Source organism: Hyperoodon ampullatus, assembly GCF_949752795.1.
Source record: "Hyperoodon ampullatus genome assembly, chromosome: 12".
NCBI lineage: Eukaryota > Metazoa > Chordata > Mammalia > Artiodactyla > Ziphiidae > Hyperoodon > Hyperoodon ampullatus.
The window spans coordinates 48,503,547-48,523,628 of record NC_136925.1 but is presented as its reverse complement, the minus strand read 5'-3'; the positions used below and the strand labels follow the sequence as shown (position 1 = coordinate 48,523,628).

Genomic DNA, 20,082 nt, shown 5'->3' with positions numbered 1-20,082 from the left:
AGTAGTACATTCACAGTCATGCAACTATCATCACAATCAACATCATAACATTTTTATTACACCCCCAAAAGAAACCTTGTATCCTTCAGCAGTGACCCTTCTTTCCCCTAGGACCCCAGACCAAGGCAATCACTAATATACTTCCTGTCCCTATGTATTTACCCATTCTAGACATTTCTATATGTAATCTTTTGTGACTGGCATCTTTAACTTAGCATAAAGTTTTTAAGGTTTATCCATGTCATAATATGTGTCAGCACTTCATTCCTTTTTATTGCTGAATCATATTCCATTGTATGGATATTCCACATTTTATCAGTTGATGGACATTTATGTTGTTTCCACCTTTGGCTACTGTGAATAATGCTGCTATGTATTATGAATATTGCTATTATGAAAAGTCATATATAGATTTTTATGTACACAGATATTTTCATTTCTCTTGTGTATATACCTAGTACTGGAATTGCTGGGTTATATAGTAACTCTATATTTACCCTTTTAAAAAACTGCTGAAATGTATTCCAAAGCAGCTGCACTATTTTATATTCCCACCAGCAGTGTATGTGATTTAAAACTTTTTTTTTTAAGGAGAGGGAAATAATGAAACTATACACACAATAAAATGTACTTAATGGCACATTATGTGTAGCTTATTAATTAATTGAAAAGTATCACAAATTTACATTTCCTAGCTTTCTTCTTTTAGTAATTTATTCTATCCTATAAACAGCTGTGGAATAAAATAGCTCTACAGTTACTTAAGTAAACTAAATTCTTTTAGAAACACTGAAATTAATTTCTTGATAGAGATATATATGGACTTTAATATTAAGAATTTTTTAAATGAATGGCACTTTCAGGCACTTGATATTTTCATTTCTTGCTGGGTACTGTTCAAGATATGATATATCATAATAGTTGAATGCATTATACCCATTTAATATTTGGGAGAAACTGGAGAACCTAATGATCTCAGCAGATGCTCAAAAGCTGTTTATAATCTAAGAGCCAGAGTAAGTATCTCAAACTCAACACATATTAAGCCTAGTAGTTTGTAGAAACCCTATATGAGACCCAGCTAGTTCCAGACCATTAAGTCTAACAGATATATGGGTCACTGGTTTGGAATTCTTCCCTTCTCTTTTCCTATGTTAATTTCAGTATGTCCCTCCCATTCCCACAGTACAGACCAGTATTAATTATACCAAACAATTAAGACTACCAGTCACACATTCAGTAGATATAATTTGTTCAGGTACTATCTGCAACACAGATCTGCTTTTACCTTAGCCCCTAAATGAAACTATATATTGCAGGGGAATGCTTCAAGTGAACTTGAAAATACGTTCTGTGGACAAAGAACCACAAGTGAATTCCTATTCATTTACAGAGACCCAGGGCTAAGAAAAAGTTGTGCCCTGAAGGACAGTATGAAAGACCAAACATGTAGTGCAAACAGCACATTTATTCTGCAATAAAATTGGGAAGCCAAGTGCTATCGTGTCATAGTTGTAGAGAGTTTCTCCAAAATAGGAATAAGCACATGTGGTTTCATTTCTCTTTATTTCATGAAAAAATTTTCAGTTGGGCAGAATAATGTATCATAATTTTTCTCTTTTTCTGAGTTCGTTTGGTTTTTCTGGAAAAGCATGTGATCTTTATGGGACAGAGAGTGGAGAGAAAAAATACTTTTTTTTAAAAAAAGAAAAGGCTATTTTTAAAAAATGAATCTAATGAATTTAAAATTAAGAAAAATTTTGTCTCTTTCTCTGGTCATAGGGAAAAAACTTTTTCCTTTAGTTTCACTCAGTTGAGATAGTATACTCTCTTCAAGTCATAAAATTCAAACATTTTATATACAAGGGCTCCGAAAGGTCATTGTTGGCATTCTCTGCCCAGCCTTTCTGCCCTGAATTCTTCTTTTCCTGATTCTTCAAGCACTGAGCAGTAGTATCATTCTCCTCACATGGAGACTTTGCCATCACTCACATTTTTCTCAAGGCTTTAGGAAATACAAAGTTGATTGTTTGGTAAACTTTTTGGTCCTATTTATATAAAGAGTGGGGAAACATTGTAGGACGCTCTCCCTACCAAACCTGGGGCTCTTTCCCCCACTTTTTCTCTAGTGGATATTATTTAAATAGAAAACAGAAGTTTAAAAGTGACAACCATGTGAAGAACCACATAACCCAAAATTTCTTTCCTGCCACCCTTTTCTGGTTCTTGCTTATAAGAATCCTATAGACACTGTTCTTTCACCACTAGTGAAACTAGTGACATTAGTTCCCTTTTTAGGGGAGGAGAGAAATTGAATTTCTTGAATGCTGTTGTGTCAGACACATTAGTTATATCACTTAATGTAAGAGCCGCAGCAGTGTTATAGATGAAGAATGAGAGATACAGAAGATAGGTGACTTATCACCCATGGTCACACAGCCAAGGACATGCATGTCCTCTATAATAAATTACTCTCTCATTCAAACCCTTGCCCAATTACCTCAGGAAAACTTCTCCAGGAACTTATTTACCTCTTTCAGTTCCTTTGTTACTCAAATCAAAACAAAACAGAAACAAAACACCCTAAGGGTAGCACTAGTGATACACTTGAAACCAAAAAAAATGTGTATGTGGTGAAGGAAAACTATACCTAAGAACTTCCATAAACCTTACTGACCTTGCAAGTTGTTTAGAATGTTCCTGAAACAATCATTATATCTCTTCTTCTTCCAAATAAATCTGTTTGTCCTCAGGCTCCATCAATCATGATAAATAAAACACCTACTAATTTAATGCTACTTTGATTACTAGCATTACAACACTATTTTTTCCAACATTTTATTCTTCCCTAGGGTCTTATATATCTTTGCAGAGCAGACTAGCAACCAAAGCACCGTTTACAACTTTGTTTCTATGGAGAGAAATGCTCTAAAATTTCTAAAGAGCTAATGCACGAATACTTTGTGGATCACAATGTTTTTGGAGACTGCTAATATTTACGAAGTGAACGTTCAGAACAAAAACAGATCTTTCAACAGGCGCATGCAGGTACAGAGAGGGCTCCTTGATTCAGCCTCTTACTCCCTGCCCACTGCCCCCAAGCACACACAAAGGTGATTGGAATTCTATAAAAATTATCTGCTACTCAAGCTGTTCCAAAGTAAATTGAGGAGGGGAAAAGAAAGAAGCAGAGATATAACTGTAAACCCTCAAATGACAAAGAATATTATTGATAGCTTATTTTACAACTTTGGTTAATTCTCATCTTAATACATTTCATGTAAAATTCAGCATTGCCCATTGAAGTATTGAAATTTCAAGATTAATGTTCACAATAACAATTTTTTGCATATTATATTTTGGTTTTTTAAAAATAAAAGCAGAAACCTACTCTGATCTGGAATTTAAAGACAATTAGAAAATCAGCTATAGGAAGATTTTTATCAGAAATCTAACTTGTTGGAGCATTTCAGTATTATTACATATATATGTTAATTCTTTCATTAGATTACTTTTTATTTTTAAAGAACAAAGGTTATCAAAAGGATTCTTCCATAAACCTAGTACTTTCTAGAAACTTCCTACTAAGAAATGTTTTTTGCAATTTAATTTTTGAGAACTTATAACTTTATAAAAACGTTTATTCACCACAGTTTTCATAAAAATATTGTCACTTTTCCTTCTGTAATCCTGTTTATAATTATCATTATATTTAATTTTAGGCACATCTATGTAAAAGTTAAATCTACCGTTTGTTAAATGTTATTTTAAAAACAGAGAAATTCAAGCAGTCAAATAAAGTGGGGATTTCCTTGTACTTTGGTGGAGGGTGGGGCGATATCTCCAACCAAAACCAGGTTTTAAAAAAATTACTTGATTCTAAAGATTGTATCTTGAAACAAAAAATTTACAAATTGTCAAAGAAAGATACAGAGATATAAGCTTCGAAAAAGGAAAAGGTAAGAATTAAGTTTGCAAGCAAACTTGCAAGAAGTACAAGGGAGTCGCTTCAGGACTGGCTGGCCACAGAAGAAAACACAGTAAGTATTTACACAGAAACGCTGCACAGAATTACTAAGGTTACTAAGTTTACATTAGACTGTTCATAATGAGAAAACAGCAACTTTATCACAATCACGGTAATCCCAAAGATCACGCTATGTCTTCAGGTAGGCAAGGTAGAGAGTCTAGATTTACAGGACATACTCAAGGTTTTATTATTTGAAGACCAGAACCAGTCCCCTTTATTTTTGCTTTATATGAGGATACAAAGCGTTGTGTTTCCAACTGTAGAATATGTGCTTATGGAATGGAAATCAGGGCAAAGTCTCAGATTTTGCTTCTACAAAATGCACATTTTTACTTATTGAACATTCTGTACTCCTTCCTTACCATGAATACACATGGTTAGTTTTAACGGTTTTACGTGGTTAAAACCGTTAGTTGGTTTAATTTAGTTGGTATGTCTCTTCAAATACCTTCTCTGTGAATTTTTTTTTACTTGTTTTAGCCCAAATATGAGCATTCCCACGTTTTTCATCCTACCTAACACAGACTGGCACCCTTTAATATGTATCCCATAATCAACCACCCATGCTAGCTTCTTGTTTAACAAGTCATTAAAGGCAGGCTTCACTCATAATAAATCTGTTTTATAAGAAAAACAGATAATAAGACAGCAATCTTAAAATAAGCTACATAAAGGTAAACAGAAATAAACAGAACAGTCCCTTTAAAAGATTTAAACACAATATAGATGAATCAAATTTGAAGTTTTTAGAAAAAAAAATCATCTTTAAGTCCATATGCTAAATTTTGAATGTTTCCACTACAGGATATAGGTTAAATGCTCAAACTGGTTTGATATCAAAATTAAAGAGTGCCAGAATAGCATTAGGTTTATAACCTCCTTTCATCACCACTCTAACATGCATTTATAAGTAGACTTTATTGCTTTTCTGGAACACTTAGTAATATTAATTTCAACATTTCTGAATATTTTGTGGTTACAAGAAATACTTCCATTCTTAAAACACAGTAGTTGAAATAATCATTCCAAAAGAGATGATCATAAAGCGATTGACCTTAATTCCCAGTGATTCAAACTCTTCAGCCTATCTACAAGTTGCAGTTTAAACCAAAAATTATCCTTCCATCATTAAAAACAAAAACATTGTTTTCTTTTTCAGTCCTTCTAAACTTTGTTACCCTGCTTGCATATGCTGCACTCTTCTGGGCGTAGAATTTCATAGCAGTTATAAAAAAAAAAAAAAAAAGCCATACAGTTGGCTTTATCAAACAATAATTTCCCATTAACAGAAACTTTGGGTGTATGACTCATTTTACACAAAACAAATAATGATGGTTAAAATGAATACTTAAATGAAAACTGTAATAAGGATTTTTAATTTTATTTTTTATTTTCTCACACAGTCTAACACCTGAAAACAACTACATTATGGGCACCTTCCTGAAAGGTGTCAGCTGTTTCCTTTTTTTTAAAGACAACAAGCAGAAACAGAGCTCAAATCACGTTTCCAGAGAAAGGTGAGGGATATAGGGTAAGGCTGCTACAAACTAGCTTTCACAAGTGGGAAATGGGAAGTCAGTCAACTCTTTCCTCTCTGATAACCCTTTATTTGCAGAACAACAGGGGAATTACGAACACATTTTGTAAAATAATGCTGTCTTGAAGACAATCTCTGGTGGACCAAGTCCTTACTTCCCTGGAAGTGGTCAAATCCAAGACTTAATTTCAACAGTGTTGAAACTTATTACTTGAAGCAATGGCAGCACAAAACTGTCTTCTTTAAATGGAAAATATGACCAACTTGCATGAGATAAATTAATTTTGAAAGTGGGAGGGGGTGGGGGAGCTACACAACTTTTTTTTTTTTTTTTAAAGGGGGTTGAGGATGAACACGAAGACTCCTAAGCAACCACAAAACCATTATCAAGTCTCCGGATGTAAAGGGATGTTCGACCGGACAGCCCAAAAGCTGAGCTCAAAAGCTCTCCAAATCACAGCTCCTCACCGAGGGACTTTTGGGTTAACGGCTACCGAGCACTGGGGAAATCCCTGCCTTGGGTAAAAGGAGGATAACTGGAGAAAAGACGCGGGTCATAACAATCTAGCAATTCTCTGCAAGACCCTGTCCGTCGTGGCCCTCCTCCGGGCGGGCTCCGCACGGCCAGGCGCAGGTCCGAGGAGACGGCGGGGAGGTCCCGCATCAGCCCAGGCGCCTCCCGCAGCAACTCCAGACCAACCGCCCCTGGGACCCGGGCCCGAGGCCAGAGCGGGATAAGCTCCCCAACCCCGGGCCCCGCCCGCCGCCTCCCGCCGCCTCCCGCCCTTGGCCTCCGCAGCGGGTCTGGCCACCTTCCCCGCCGCCACTCCCACCCGCCTCGCGCCTCCGGGCCCCGCTACCTCCCAGCCCCCGGCCGGGCCCCTGAGAGGCTGCGCTTCCCGTAAACTCCCCTCCCGGCGCTGCCCCATCTCTGCCTCGGCCCCGCCTCCGCGGGACCCTGAGCCGCGCGTGATTGGCCCGGCCGCGCCATCACTCTCGGGCCGCGTCACCGCCCTCGTTTCCGACCGCCCCGAGACCGGCAGTGGTGTTAGTGCTCGCGGAGCCGCGGCGGAGGGCGTCGTGCTGCCCCGCTCGCTCCTGCTCGCCCGCAGGTCGGCGCGCCAGCCTAGCTGAGCGACTACCAGCGCTGCGGGGCGGCCGGGCTGCATGCGCACCCGCCAACTGGGAAGCGGAGACACAGCTAGTCCGAGCTTCGGGATGAGGAGCGGACGAAGTTGACGAGCCCCCCACCCACGCTGCGCCTCTGCGGCGCAGAGGTGCGCTGCCCTCTCCAGGAGGTGCCCGCGCGCCGCTCTGCTCCAGGTGTGCACAGGACAGCCCGCCCCCGAGACCCACAAACTTCACCCCAAGTCCAAAGTGTGAGCTCCGAGGGCGGTGCCGGGAGCCGGACTCCGTGCAGGGGGAGCTGTCCTGGCGGCTCTCGCGGCCGTCGGAGGGCGGAGACCGGTGGAAACTTTATCACCATCATCGTAGTTACTACGTTTTACTGTTGTTCTCCCCGCAGGGGCTGCAGCGAGCGCTCTGTCGCGCCTGTTTGTTTGCCAAAGGAGCCGCCCCGGGGAGAAGACTCGGAGGGGGGAGTTGTCTCCCCAAGGGATACCTGCAGCCCAGGCGTGGGGTTTGGGCGGCCTGGATGCGCAGAACCCAGCCCCGCAGCCGCTGACGCCGGGCGGCGGCGAAGTTTGGCTGCTGAGCGGCGCGGCGCAAGGCCACTGGACAGCGGGCAGCCAGGCGGCAGCGGGAGCGATGCCGGTGGGGGGCCTGTTGCCGCTCTTCAGTAGTCCCGCGGGCAGCGGCCTGGGCGGCGGCCTGGGTGGGGGGCTCGGCGGCGGCAGGAAGGGGTCCGGCCCCGCCGCCTTCCGCCTGACGGAGAAGTTCGTGCTGCTCTTGGTGTTCAGCGCCTTCATCACGCTCTGCTTCGGGGCGATTTTCTTCCTGCCCGACTCTTCCAAGCTGCTCAGCGGGGTCCTGTTCCACTCCAGCCCCGCCCTGCAGCCGCCCGCCGACCGCAAGCCCGGGCCCGGGGCGCGCGCCGAGGACGCGGCAGATGGGCGAGCCCGGCGCGGCGAGGAGGGCGCGCCCGGGGACCCCGCGGCCGCCCTGGAGGACAACTTGGCCAGGATCCGTGAAAACCACGAGCGGGCTCTGAGGGAAGCCAAGGAGACCCTGCAGAAGCTGCCCGAGGAGATCCAAAGAGACATCCTGATGGAGAAGGAGAAGGTGGCCCAGGACCAGCTGACTAACAGGGTGGGGTTCAAGATGCTGCCCCCAGTGGACTTAGCACCCCTCGTTGGGGCGATTGACCGGGAGCCGGGCGACGCCGCCATCCGCGAGAAAAGGGAGAAGATCAAAGAGGTGAGTGCACCCGGCCAGTGTCAAAGGCTCTTTCGTTTCCATTTCAGTGTCAAAGTAGTTGGGGCCAATTATGATCTGAGGTTGAATCCCGTTGTTCTTAACTTGCATGCTCCGGTGAGCATAAGCCCCACGAGGTAGGTATTAAATACATGGGCAGGTTCTGTGCAAACCTCCTCTTTCACTGCCTGATCCATGGTTAATCGTCCCTGAGAGCAGTGACAGTGAAGCTTCCAAACAGCCCTCTAATGAGGCTTGGACGTGGCTTTGAAATGAAGCTTGCATGTAAACGCAAAGCATCAATCACGCATGGTAGAAATGTTCTAACAGCAAGCCAGCACACCCCGCGTTGGGTCATGTGGCCCCATTCTGCCAGGTGGCATCCTGTGTGTACTTACAGACTATAAAGGTGAAACTCGAGAACTTCCTATCATAGGGGGCACACTGTTGTTTACTTTTCAAAAAATGAAAAATGTAAAAAGCCAGCCTACTGCCTCTTGCATTTCGGGTGTAGTCAGAAAAAGAGTATTCCATATGATGCAACAGGTTTTCCTCCACAGCAGCACAATGATGACAAACTTAATCTAGGACAAACATGGACTTTGCTAAGTCTTTTTTTTTTTTTGATAAGTCTTTCATAATTTCTTTCCTGTGTTTTTCAGTTAGAACTTGTAACATATGGTTAGTTCATGCCTAGCTTAAAGCTGAAGAGGACCTTACAAATCATTTCGGACTGTCATTTTAAAGATGAAAGTTGAAGGGCCCAGAGCCCCAGAACCAGTTAGTGATTGAGTCAGGACTTGAAGCCCGGACTTCCTCTTGTCACCAGACTCTCTGTGGACATGCCTCCTTTTACAGCTACTCTCCCCTGTGAAACTATGCCAGCCTGGTTTTTTACACAATCCAAGAGCTACAGGAGCCATATTAAAAGCATTTCATCTCAAATCTTGATTCCAATTTCTAAAATACACTATGAATGGAAGTAATATATTTGTCATTTTTTAAGGTTCACAGAGTCTCTGTGAAAATAAATTTTGTGTTTTGACATTGGGCAGGTAATCAGGAAAGGAAGCTTCCTGATCCCCCCAATTTTCAGAGAGTAAAAAGAATTCTGAGGTTGTGAAGAGGTACTTAGCTTAAGTGGCTCCAGAATGGAGGCAGCTTGGTTGTTGTAGGATTTCTGATTTTAGTATAAAGACCAGATGAATTCGGTTAAGCTGTAATTGAGCAAGTTAAAGTGGATTTGGGTGCCTTTCAGTTTACCCTAGGCAGAATGCCTTGATTCATTCCTCCTGTGCAAGTAGCTTCCTTCCACAGCCCATCAGCCTTTCTGCTTTGAGACCCTTCCTCAGGCACAGAACACTCCTAGACTTGGGGGGGGGGCGTGGATTTTACTCCCTGTGACAACTTCTGTCTAGCAGTTTCCTTTCTCCATGAAATCCTGTCAGTGCTGCAAAACCAGGAAGGTGGAAAAAAGGCTCTGCTTTCACCAATCATCTCCCTCTCCTCTTCATCTCTCAGGCTCCTTGAAAATAGCCGACCAAAACCCATAGATAATTTAGCCCCAAATTTGTATCTGCTTATGTTTCTCTTAAGTTTGAAGCGGTGTAATTCACACGTTTCATGCCTCTAAATTCCTATGCGCTGCCAGTTAGTGCAGATCACAGTTGTCCCAGGAAATTATTTTAAATACTAAAGATGCATGGATGTGAAAAAGCTATCGGTACTGACCAGTAGTGATTAAAAGTGCATTTAGAGCAGAAGCACTAAGACAGTAGCAGTCAATTCAGGACAGCATATTAACAGTATGCATATCTGTCCTTATTAGATCCATGTTATCTATGTCTCTAGATCAGAAGGTCTTAATTAACCACATAAAGGAAATTTATGTAGTCTTCTATGTCCATGTGGTGCTAACATCTTCGCACCTAGATGTTTTGACACTGCCCAGTTTTGCATGAAGTGGTTGAACTAAATGGATTCTTTAAAATTTCATGTTGCCGTGAGAACCCAGGGGGCCGGGAAGCCAGCATGATTAGCTTCATTATTTAGTCAAAGGCTAATGGGAAGAAATGGATTATGGATTTTCATCAGATTAGTTCAGGCAGATGTGTTCCTTTGTAAACCAAAAAAAAAAAAAAAAAAAAAAAGTTACTCATGCTATTCTAAAAGTACACTGTAAATGTTCACTTTTGGAGAGGAGAGGGGTTGCCCGCTGTGAATAAGGCTCCGGACTTTACACATTTAGATTCAGTTCAGGTACCACCATGTATGCCGTGTCATGGATCAACGGATCTTTGCCTTGATCTTGATTTTTATTGTTCCTTTATTTTCTAGTTCTCTTCATATACTTAGCTTCTCTATCACACCTGAAAGTACTAACAGTTTTATGGGTAAAATTTAGAAGGTATAAGCAAGTCTAACATGTTGGGAGCTTGGACTATAATATCTGAGCCAAACTTTCATTTTGTAGATTTGGTTTAAAGACAGCCAATGCTATTTTTATATTGCCAACACAGCTGTGTTACTGGTACCGTGGTAAATTTTTAACAAATTTGTGCTAAGGGGAAACACTTTCTCATTTCACATAGGATATTTATTGCCTAGCACCCTTGACAAAAAGGTGCTGCGTGCTTCCCAGTAGTGATCTCTGATGGATGGTAAACATTTGATGTAAAACTTAAAGCCGAAATGAAGACAGCCCCCCACCCCATGAAAACTTTGTAGATAAATTAACTCTGGGATTTCCTTGAAATTTACAGTGCACACATAGTGCCTATATATTCTCATGAGATTGATCTTTTAAAAATTGTGCTCAAGTGGTCCTTAACTTTAAAAAGCACTGGTAGACAAACGAAGCACAGAAGTTAAAGAGCACCATGGAATGTTTAGAAAAGTAGTCCATTTTTCCTTCTACCCCGACTCTTCTTAAAATCAGGAAGTTTTTTGGGTTTTTTTTTTGCGGTACGCGGGCCTCTCACTGTTGTGGCCTCTCCCGTTGCGGAGCACAGGCTCCGGATGCGCAGGCTTAGCGGCCATGGCTCACGGGCCCAGCCGCTCCGCGGCATGTGGGATCTTCCCGGAGATCCCGGACCGTAGCACGAACCCGTGTCCCCTGCATCGGCAGGCGGACTCTCAACCGCTGCGCCACCAGGGAAGCCCCTAAAATCAGGAAGTTTTTGCGGGGAGTCACTACAAAGAGCCTGCACTGTCCTTTAGGATTAGAGCCCTAATTATCAAATTATCAGTGGGATTCCTCCCTTCTCAGACTGGAACTCCTACCAGTCTAAATGGGGTGGAAGTGGGGAGGCTGACAGCCAGCTTTGGGCCTATCAGGTAAGGCTTTCGGACCAGTTAGCTGTAGGGACACAGTTGTCTTCTCTAGGTTTCTCCAAACAGGCTTTAGTTTTTAATTCCAGAACTATTTATGTAATAAAAAATTGAAAGAAAATTTTCATATTGATGGCTAATGGTGAATATATATTTTTATGCCTTACACTAGCCTTAGGTTGTTCTTGAGTCTATAATTTATGTTCACGACTGACGATTAACCCTTTTATTAAAGGTCAGACATAGGAATAATCTACCTTGACCTATTAAAACATTTTTAATTTGAAACTTAACTTATTTGTGTGGGTAGTAGTGTGGAAAATAATATTTGCAAAATAAGACCACAGTTTGAAGACCTGACTCTGAAGGAGCTTAGATGTCCTTGGGTTACCTTGCCTGTTCTGTTCACCCTGTTCTGAAACACACTGGACATTGAACATGGGCAAATGCAAGATTTCCCCAGTCTTTGGACCTTTCCCAGAGCAGGTAGGTCGTGGAGTGTTTGTAAAAGGCTTCTCTCTTTAACAAGTAAATAAATAAATAAAGGTTTCAACAGTGTATGTATTAGAGTAGATGCTCACTGTTGAACATTAATATACAAAAGCAGAAGAAGATTGTTAATGGATAATCAGTTATGCTCAACTTAATTTTCTGTATTGATAATTGATCATTTGTCTGGGAGGAGTATTCTGTCTTCCTCATATTGGGTAACTTAACATTCTTAACATTCATATAAAGGAACTCTATATAGGACCTAGAACCTAGTGTAGGCTGTGGAAAAGAGGTTAAAAAAATGCATTTTTGAGTAAATGCATCTGCATCTCTTAGGTGAGCTAATAATCTAAACCACTTTGAGAAATTTATGCTAATATTTCACATGTGTAAAAAGTGTCTCTGGATGAGATCTGAATTTGTTGGACTTCAGCAGCTTAGTTAACTTATTTGTATTAAATTATTTAATAAGCTATGGTAATACAAATTCTTTATTAGAGAGCGTTTAAAGCATGTGTCTCAAGGTCAGAGGGGAGGAAACCCAACAGATCAGTGTGAGGGCTAAATATACGTGGGTAGATCAGCACTGCACTGGACCCTGCTTATACCTCATAACCCAGTAGAGAACCTGTGGCCTTTTAAGTTCTTTATAACCTACAAAACCAAAACCAAAAATACATGTGTTTGTCAAAGGTAAGTTTTGGTTGGTCAAAATAGGAGCAGGCCCCCTGTGGGCTCCAGGGATACTATGACAGGCCTTTTCCCTAAGTAGGCAGAAATGATACAGGAGAAGCCAGTGTTTGGTAGTTTAAGGAATAGATTCTTTCTTTGGGGAAATTAAGTCTTGACTTTTTCCTCAGTGTTCTTTGTCTAGTACCTTGTTTAGTGTTAAATAATTGAACAGCCTGTAGTCCCCCACCCTTTACTACTAAATATGTTTAAAGGTCCTTTACACAAAGTCTGCAAAATTTTTTTTCTGTTACCAAAAATATGCCATAAAAATTATAACTCTCTAATTTTTAAAAGTAAACATATGCTCTAAGCCATAAAATATTGTATCTGAATGAGACTTTAGAGATAGCTACAATAGAGTCAACTGAGGCACAAAGATTGTTCTGGAAATCACTTTGCTAGTTAGTGGTAGAGTTGAGAATAGAAGCCCAATCCTGGATGAATGTTGCTCATTATTCTGACATGGCTTGTCTCCTAAGTAAAATGCCAGAGAGGTGTATAAATTGACTGCCTATATTCATTATTTGCAGACACTAATGTCAGGTGAGTACAAAACATGTACAATCCTGCAGTATTATAACTTTGACCTCGTATTAGTTAAGTAACATTAACTATAGTAATTAAAAAAAAAAACTTACTAGGGGCATAATTCAGAAAGCCTCTTCTTTTTAAAGCCACCCAGGGAAAATTTGACGACATCTTTTTCTCCTTATAAAGATATCTGCAGGAAATAGAGGCGTTAGTAATCATTCAATTGGTCATTCTTGACAAAGAGAGATGGGGGAGAAATAGGGAGAAAAAAAGAGAAAAGGTGTGGGCCAACGTCGAGGAGCTCTTTTAAACTATAAATGTACATGCTCTTTGGACATTGCGCAATGCATAACAGAAGAATGGAAAGCTAATCTGAAGGAGTATGTTTTTTTAAAAGTAGACATATATTTAATGATATCACTTATCTGTGGAATCCGTGAAATATGACAAACTAGTGAATATAACAAAAATGAAGCAGACTCACAGATATAGAGAACAAACTGGTGGTTACCAGTGGGGAGAGGGAAAGTGGAGGGGGGCAATATAGGGATGGGGGAGTAAGAGGTACAAACTATTAGGTATAAAATAAGCTGCAAGGGGATATTGTATAATGTGGGAATATAGCCAGTATTTTATAATAACAATAAATGGAGTATAACCTTTAATCACCGTACTATACATCTATAACTTATATAATATTGTACAGCAACTACACTTACATTTTTTTTAAAAAAGCAGACAGACATTTAAAAATCACACCAGTCTGTGGTCTCTTCATTATAGGAGCACATAGTTCTCTTCACCCAAGTAGGTCCTGGAGGTTCTCTGGATGCTTTTACCTGCCCCTGCTCCATTCATTTGTAACAACATGGTGTGGTGAGAAGGGCTAGTTTTGGGAGTCAGTTGACTTGGGTCTGAGTCTTGCCTCTTCCATTTACTAGCTTTGTGACCTCAAGCAAATTGCTTAATCTGTCAGAGCTTCAGTTTTGTCATTTGTAAAATGGAGGTAATAAAATACCCACTTTGTTGGATTGGAAAGTTTAAATGTGATCATCCACACAAAGCACTTAGAATGGTATCAGGTATGCAGGGAGTGTATAATAAATGTTGCTTGCTGTTATTACTGTTATTAATCACTACCTAAAGCCATCAAGTGGAGATTACATTGTTTCAGATACTGTTTAATACATCAGGGAAGTGAGTAATAATGTTTTAAAAAGTTAACAAAAACAGTTTAAGTTTGCTTAAAGGGATACATTTCCGGTTCAGGATGATCATTCCAGACAGCTATGGTTTTACTGTGCTACTGTCAACTCTGATTTTCTCACATTCCTGCCAAATTCCAAAAAACTTTTGCTATCCTTAAAATTACATACTTTTCCAGCTTCTGTACTTCAAAATATGTGTTAAAGAATTAGTCTCTTTCTCACAGTCAGATGTGCTTGTTCCTGAAGTACCATCTTCTCAGAATGATCACAATTCTTGAGTTACTTCCTTAAGCATTGAAATTGTTCCCCAAAATAGAGAAGAAGAGGGATTAAGTAAAATGCATTTTAACCTGTTTTGTCTTTGGAGGAATGTTTTTAAGAAGTGAGAAGAAAATTATTTTAGATTTGGCAACAATGTATGTAATTGTGATCAGTTCTATAATCAGAGCTCAGTCTGTCACCTGGTAGTCAAAATTCACATAAATCAGCTGTACTTCGTAACTCACAGATTTTGGCCTTTTTTTTTTTTTTGTGGTACGCAGGCCTCTCACTGTTGTGGCCTCTCCCGTTGCGGAGCACAGGCTCCGGACGCGCAGGCTCAGCAGCCATGGTTCACGGACCCAGCCGCTCCGTGGCATGTGGGATCTTCCCGGACCTGGGCACGAACCCATGTCCCCTGCATCGGCAGGCGGACTCTAAACCACTGCGCCACCAGGGAAGCCTGATTTTGGCCTTTCTTGAGAGCTTTGAACTTAGATTTATTAATGTATCAGGCCCAGAAGGACCTCAGAGATGCTTAACCCCGGTACTCATTTTACATATGAGAAACGGGGCCCTGTGAGCTGTGACTTCCTGAGATTCCCCCAGTGCACTAACTACAGAGCTGGAAACTGCCTCTTAGCTCTCAGGCCCCTGCTCCGCCCGTGACATCTTGTCTCTAATGAGAACATACGCTTTGGAGGGTGGCTGGCCTGGCCCTCCCTCCTCCTCAGCCCTGAGTAGCAGGCCAAGCAGCAGGAAGCCCACTGAGACCGTCCTAGAAGGAAAGCAACCCTGGCTAGTTCCTTTGCTCTGCAAAACGCAGCAGCACTGCCCCCCGCCCCACACACTGAGTCCTGATAAAGACTTCTGTGATCATTAGGTACTTGAAAGAAAACCAAATGAGATTAAGGCTTAAGAGCATTGAAAAGTCGCAGCCCTCATTCCTGTCATGAATACTCTGGCAGTTGCTTTAGGTACATTAGAGCCCAGCAGAGCTGCAGATAATCCAGAAGAGAGATAATGAAATTAAAAAGCCCATGTAGCCTTTGTTATTTAGTTGACTTTCGTAACTAAAATGCCACCTCACTTCCTTTTTACTGCCAGTCCATTTGTCTCCCTCGCTCTTAAGCTTATCAAAGGCCCAGTCCCTCATTTGCTCCAGTGCTCTCTGGTCACTGTGATTCTACATCCTTTCATACAGTGACACGCAGGTCATATTATATTAACTTTGACTTGTTAATATTATTAACATTTATATTAACTTTTTATTTTTATATTAAGTATTATATAAATACTTTTTTACGTATTTATATACGTGGGTCTCCCATTAGGTTGTTCTGTCTCCAGTGCCTAGTGTGAAGGTGCTTATTATAAGAGAAAGACTGGAAGTGAGGGGATAAAAACCTGGTGAAGGGTGCCGAGCTCTGTAGGGGTGGCTTAATAATACAGCGCACTATGCACTAAAACAGTCTTTGTTGCAACACTTGCCTAGGCCAGGAGTTTATGAGAAAAGGTGCAGTAATAATGATGTACATGGGCCTGTGAATGATTGTGGTTGAGACATGAACTTGGGCCATCCAAAGACCATGAGCTATTGCTGGAATCTTCATATCTGCCAAATCCTTTTTCTTGGAAAGATCTTTTTTGGGGGGGCCCAGCTGTGTGGCTTGAGGGATCTTAGTTCCCCGACCAGGGATCGAACCCGTCCCCCCTGCAGTGGAAGCTTGGAGTCCTAACCACTGGACCGCCAGGGAGGTCCTGGAAAGGTCTTTTCAAAGTCCTATGAAGAGCACTTTATTCTTCTAAGGGACAAGAGGGTCCAGAGATAGGGGTCCAGAGATAGGAGTCCAGGGCTCATGGTCCACGCTGGGGGTGGCCACGTCCAGCTTCCCTGAGCTGATGTTTGAGCCATGATTGACTCTAGTTCCTCTTTCACAAGAATACGTGCTGCAACTACTAAAAGGTTGTGTTTCCTCACTGTATGTCTGTCTGTTGGGGCGCAAAACAAAAGGACAGACCTGTGGAATGATGAAGGCAGCACGGGGTGTGTACCTAGTCTCAAAATCTCATTCCCAGCTGCCTGAAAATTCACCATCAGTGCCTCCCTTTTGTTGATGTATTGCTTCTTAAAGGCTGCTATTAAAACAATATCACTAAACTTGCCCAGCAGAAATTATTATACTTTGAGATTTATCTTAACAAGGGCGAGAATGGGTTTGTAAAAGAAGCAAGTATCTTTCACTGTGTTATTTCATTATAAAGTAACACTTGCTTAGGAAAGAACATTTTGAAAGTACACAGGAGTAGAAAAAAGAAAAAAAAAATCCTTCACAGTTCAATCACTCAGTCACAAGCAGTGTCAACACTTCCTGCCCCAACATATAGGTTATTTTTTCCCCCAGTTATAACCACACTATATATACATGTTTTTTTTTCATTTTCTTTTCGTGTAATTTTATGATAGCATAGTATATGAAATAGAAGCATCATAGTTTATTTAACCATCCCCTTGGACCTGAACATTTAGATTTTTTCCAGTTTTTTGTTTTTATTTTAAAATACTGAGATAAACACCTTTGTCCATTAAGATTCCAGCTCATTTTTCATTTCCGCCCCCAACCCCATGAGTAGGATTTCCCCTTAAATTCCTAGTAGAGGAAATGAATAAGTCAAAGGATTGTAGTACATTTTGAGGGATGACTTTCCAAAAACAATGTATACTTCCACCTGTAATGCAATGAACCTAGTCTTGACTCTATAAATTTCATGGGTGATGAAGCAGTATCTTGTATATTTAATTTTCTTTTCTTTAAGCAGCATTTTCTCCTGAGTTGGGTGACTAGTTGGATTTCCTCACTGTGAGTTGTGTAGAACGAGGAGGCTTTTAAAGAAGCAGGATTGGGATGAAGGCAGAGCTTGGAGACTAAGAAATGGGGTGTCAGAGAAGATGGATCTATCAGGCACATGGCTCCTGAAGGGGGCAAAGTCCTGAAAGGCAGTAGACAGTGTTGTCTACTAAAAACAGCAGCAAAATTTGACTCTTCCCTGGGCTGGACCCTTAGGATTATAAGTGCCCTTTATTGATAGGAGTACCTACCAAGCATGTTGGAACAGCCTGCTTTCCCTCAGCCAAGACGCAGCCCACCAGCTTCCATCAGCTCATCTTCATTGTTATCGTTGGGGTTTTTTTGTTTTTTTTGTATTTTTGCGGTACGCAGGCCTCTCACTGCTGTGGCCTCTCCCGTTGCGGAGCACAGGCTCCGGACGCGCAGGCTCAGCGGCCATGGCTCACGGGCATAGCAGCTCCGCGGCATGTGGGATCTTCCCGGACCGGGGCACGAACCCGTGTCCCCTGCATTGGCAGGCGGACTCTCAACCACTGTGCCACCAGGGAAGCCCTATCGTTGGGTTTTTGCATCACTTATTTGAGGAAGATGTTGGCCTCTCTGAAGATCTGGGAAAGGAGAGATGGAATCTTCTTTTTTAGAATTCATCAGGATGGCTTCCTAATATTTTAAGATCATAGCTGAAGCTCAGAAATGGTCCAAATAGAATTTCAGAAGTGGTTTTTTTTTTTTTTTTTTTAGTGATGCCAGAAAATGGCAAGTCTGACAAAGCTGAATTCTTAAAGAAGAAAAATTAACCAAAAGGGAATTGTCAATAAGATTTCAAAGCAATATACATGTTTACGTTTGAAGGGGCAGGCTGACCTTTTGTATATTAGAGGCCTTTGGTGTCTTAAATAGGATAAATGTGCATTTTGTCTAAGGTATTTTATTTTAGAATAAAAGAAAAACATGATTTATTTATGAAGTTTAGGCTTTTCTTTTTTTTTGGCTAACTCCAAATGTGTTTTTAGTCATGGTTTTTTAAGGTAGTGAGGAGCTGCACATTTTAAAATGTATTTATATTCTGACCTTGGTTAGTTCATAAAAGTCTGCCAAATGCCAGAACCGTTTAAATTTGGCTTTGAGACTGCATTAACATGGTGAATAATGATTGACATAAATGTACTATATTATTTTTATAAATTGTGGTTTGAGATGATAGTCATCTTAGAATATTTAGGATGCTATTCTCTGAGACATGTTATTTTTGTAGTCAACTAGCAGTGTTGATTGTCAAAATGTATCTAGTCAACTACAAGTTTTCATCTCATGATTAGAAGTGCCTCAACGTCCATGTTGTGATTTCAGGAGTTAGCCTGAGTCAATTTTATAAGGCATTCTTGGTAAGTGTAAAAGGAACTTTATGTAGTGAAAAACGTGTTTTATGATTGGCATGTGTTGAATACATTGTATACATTCACTCATATTAAGCATTTTGGTTAGTCTTCATTATTTAATCCTCCTAGGGCTTGCTTAACTTAGAATGTGTGATGAAGAACTTAGCTTAAAAAAAAAAAAAAGCAGGTGGGGTGGGCGGCTAATTGGAGGAGCATAAAAATGAAGATGATTTATTAACTACTGTTCAAAGCTGCTTTAGCAGTTACGGTGAATAAAAATTATGATTAATTAAGTGTTCCTGTCAGTAATAAGATAAAGCCACAGCAGAGGTTAGAAGTACTTCTGTTTTCCCTTACTCTGAGAGTACAGAATCTCTGTGATGTTGGTTCTTCACAGACATGAATCTGTTACAGGACTGTCATGTTAAGAGCAGGAGAAAGAGCTTCCCCTGTATTCGTCCACCGGAGCCAGAGCCCTGGGCCTCACCCATAATAGCACCCAGTAAATATTAGTTGAATGAATACACCTTTTTAAACAAGCGTACCAGGAGGAATTACTTAGGTTAAGTGTGACACCCTCCCCCCTTTAAATAAGCACATATTCCAAAAGTGGTGTCCACTCATTTTTGGAACCCTTGCTACCTGTCCTCATGGGCTACAAGGCCATTGTCTTGGAGGGGAGACCTGATTTTTTTTTTTTTATAACAGTCAAAAGTCATTCAGAACCAGATCTAGTGAATAAAGAGATTCATCAATGTAGGAAACACCTTTTCTAATTTTAAAGTTGTTTTTAGAATGATTTATAAAGTGAAAAGCTGTATTCATTTTCTTACATGACTTGTAAACTGGCTGTGAAGGTGGTTCATAAAAAAAAATCTTTTGAGCAGATGTAACATCACTGAAATAAATGTGGGTACTTGTGAAATTCTTTTGAAGGTCGACACTTACTTGAATATAAAAAGTCCTGTTTTGCTTAAAAGTTAGTCTGTTTTATATTTACAGTCAGCATTTTGTTTTTCAGTTCTGTGATTTTTAAATTAGGTAGAGTCCTCATTCATTTCTGTTCATTATTATCTAGATCTGTGGACTACATTTAATAAGCGTTGTCATTTTTCTTACATTTCAGTTTTGTACATGGTACACCCTAATTAAAGTTAGTGTGGGTTGTTTGTTTGTTTGTTTTTCCTATCCCAGCAAACATTTTTGGGAGGCCATGGTGTTTTTATAAATAGTGCTTACAATACCACATTGAAATGAAAAGTCATAGGTTAGGTGTTATTTCCTCTAGAGAAATTAGAATTTAATAAAAATTTTCTCTGTAAGAAGGTGTAATATTTTGAGAAAGAACCTTAGTCTTCTGTTT

At 40.8% G+C, this 20,082-nt stretch overlaps 1 protein-coding gene across 1 annotated transcript in view; it reads left to right on the top strand.

The window, feature by feature from the left end:
- Positions 1-7,334: 7,334 nt before the first annotated feature.
- The window catches only part of MAN1A1 (mannosidase alpha class 1A member 1), a gene marked incomplete at both ends in the record, with an annotated part of 167,912 nt that continues 155,164 nt past the window's right edge, over positions 7,335-20,082 (top strand). Inside the window, one exon of the mRNA XM_079716595.1 lies at positions 7,335-7,943. Coding sequence (XP_079572721.1) covers positions 7,335-7,943 — 609 coding nt within the window. The remainder of the gene's footprint in view (positions 7,944-20,082) is intronic.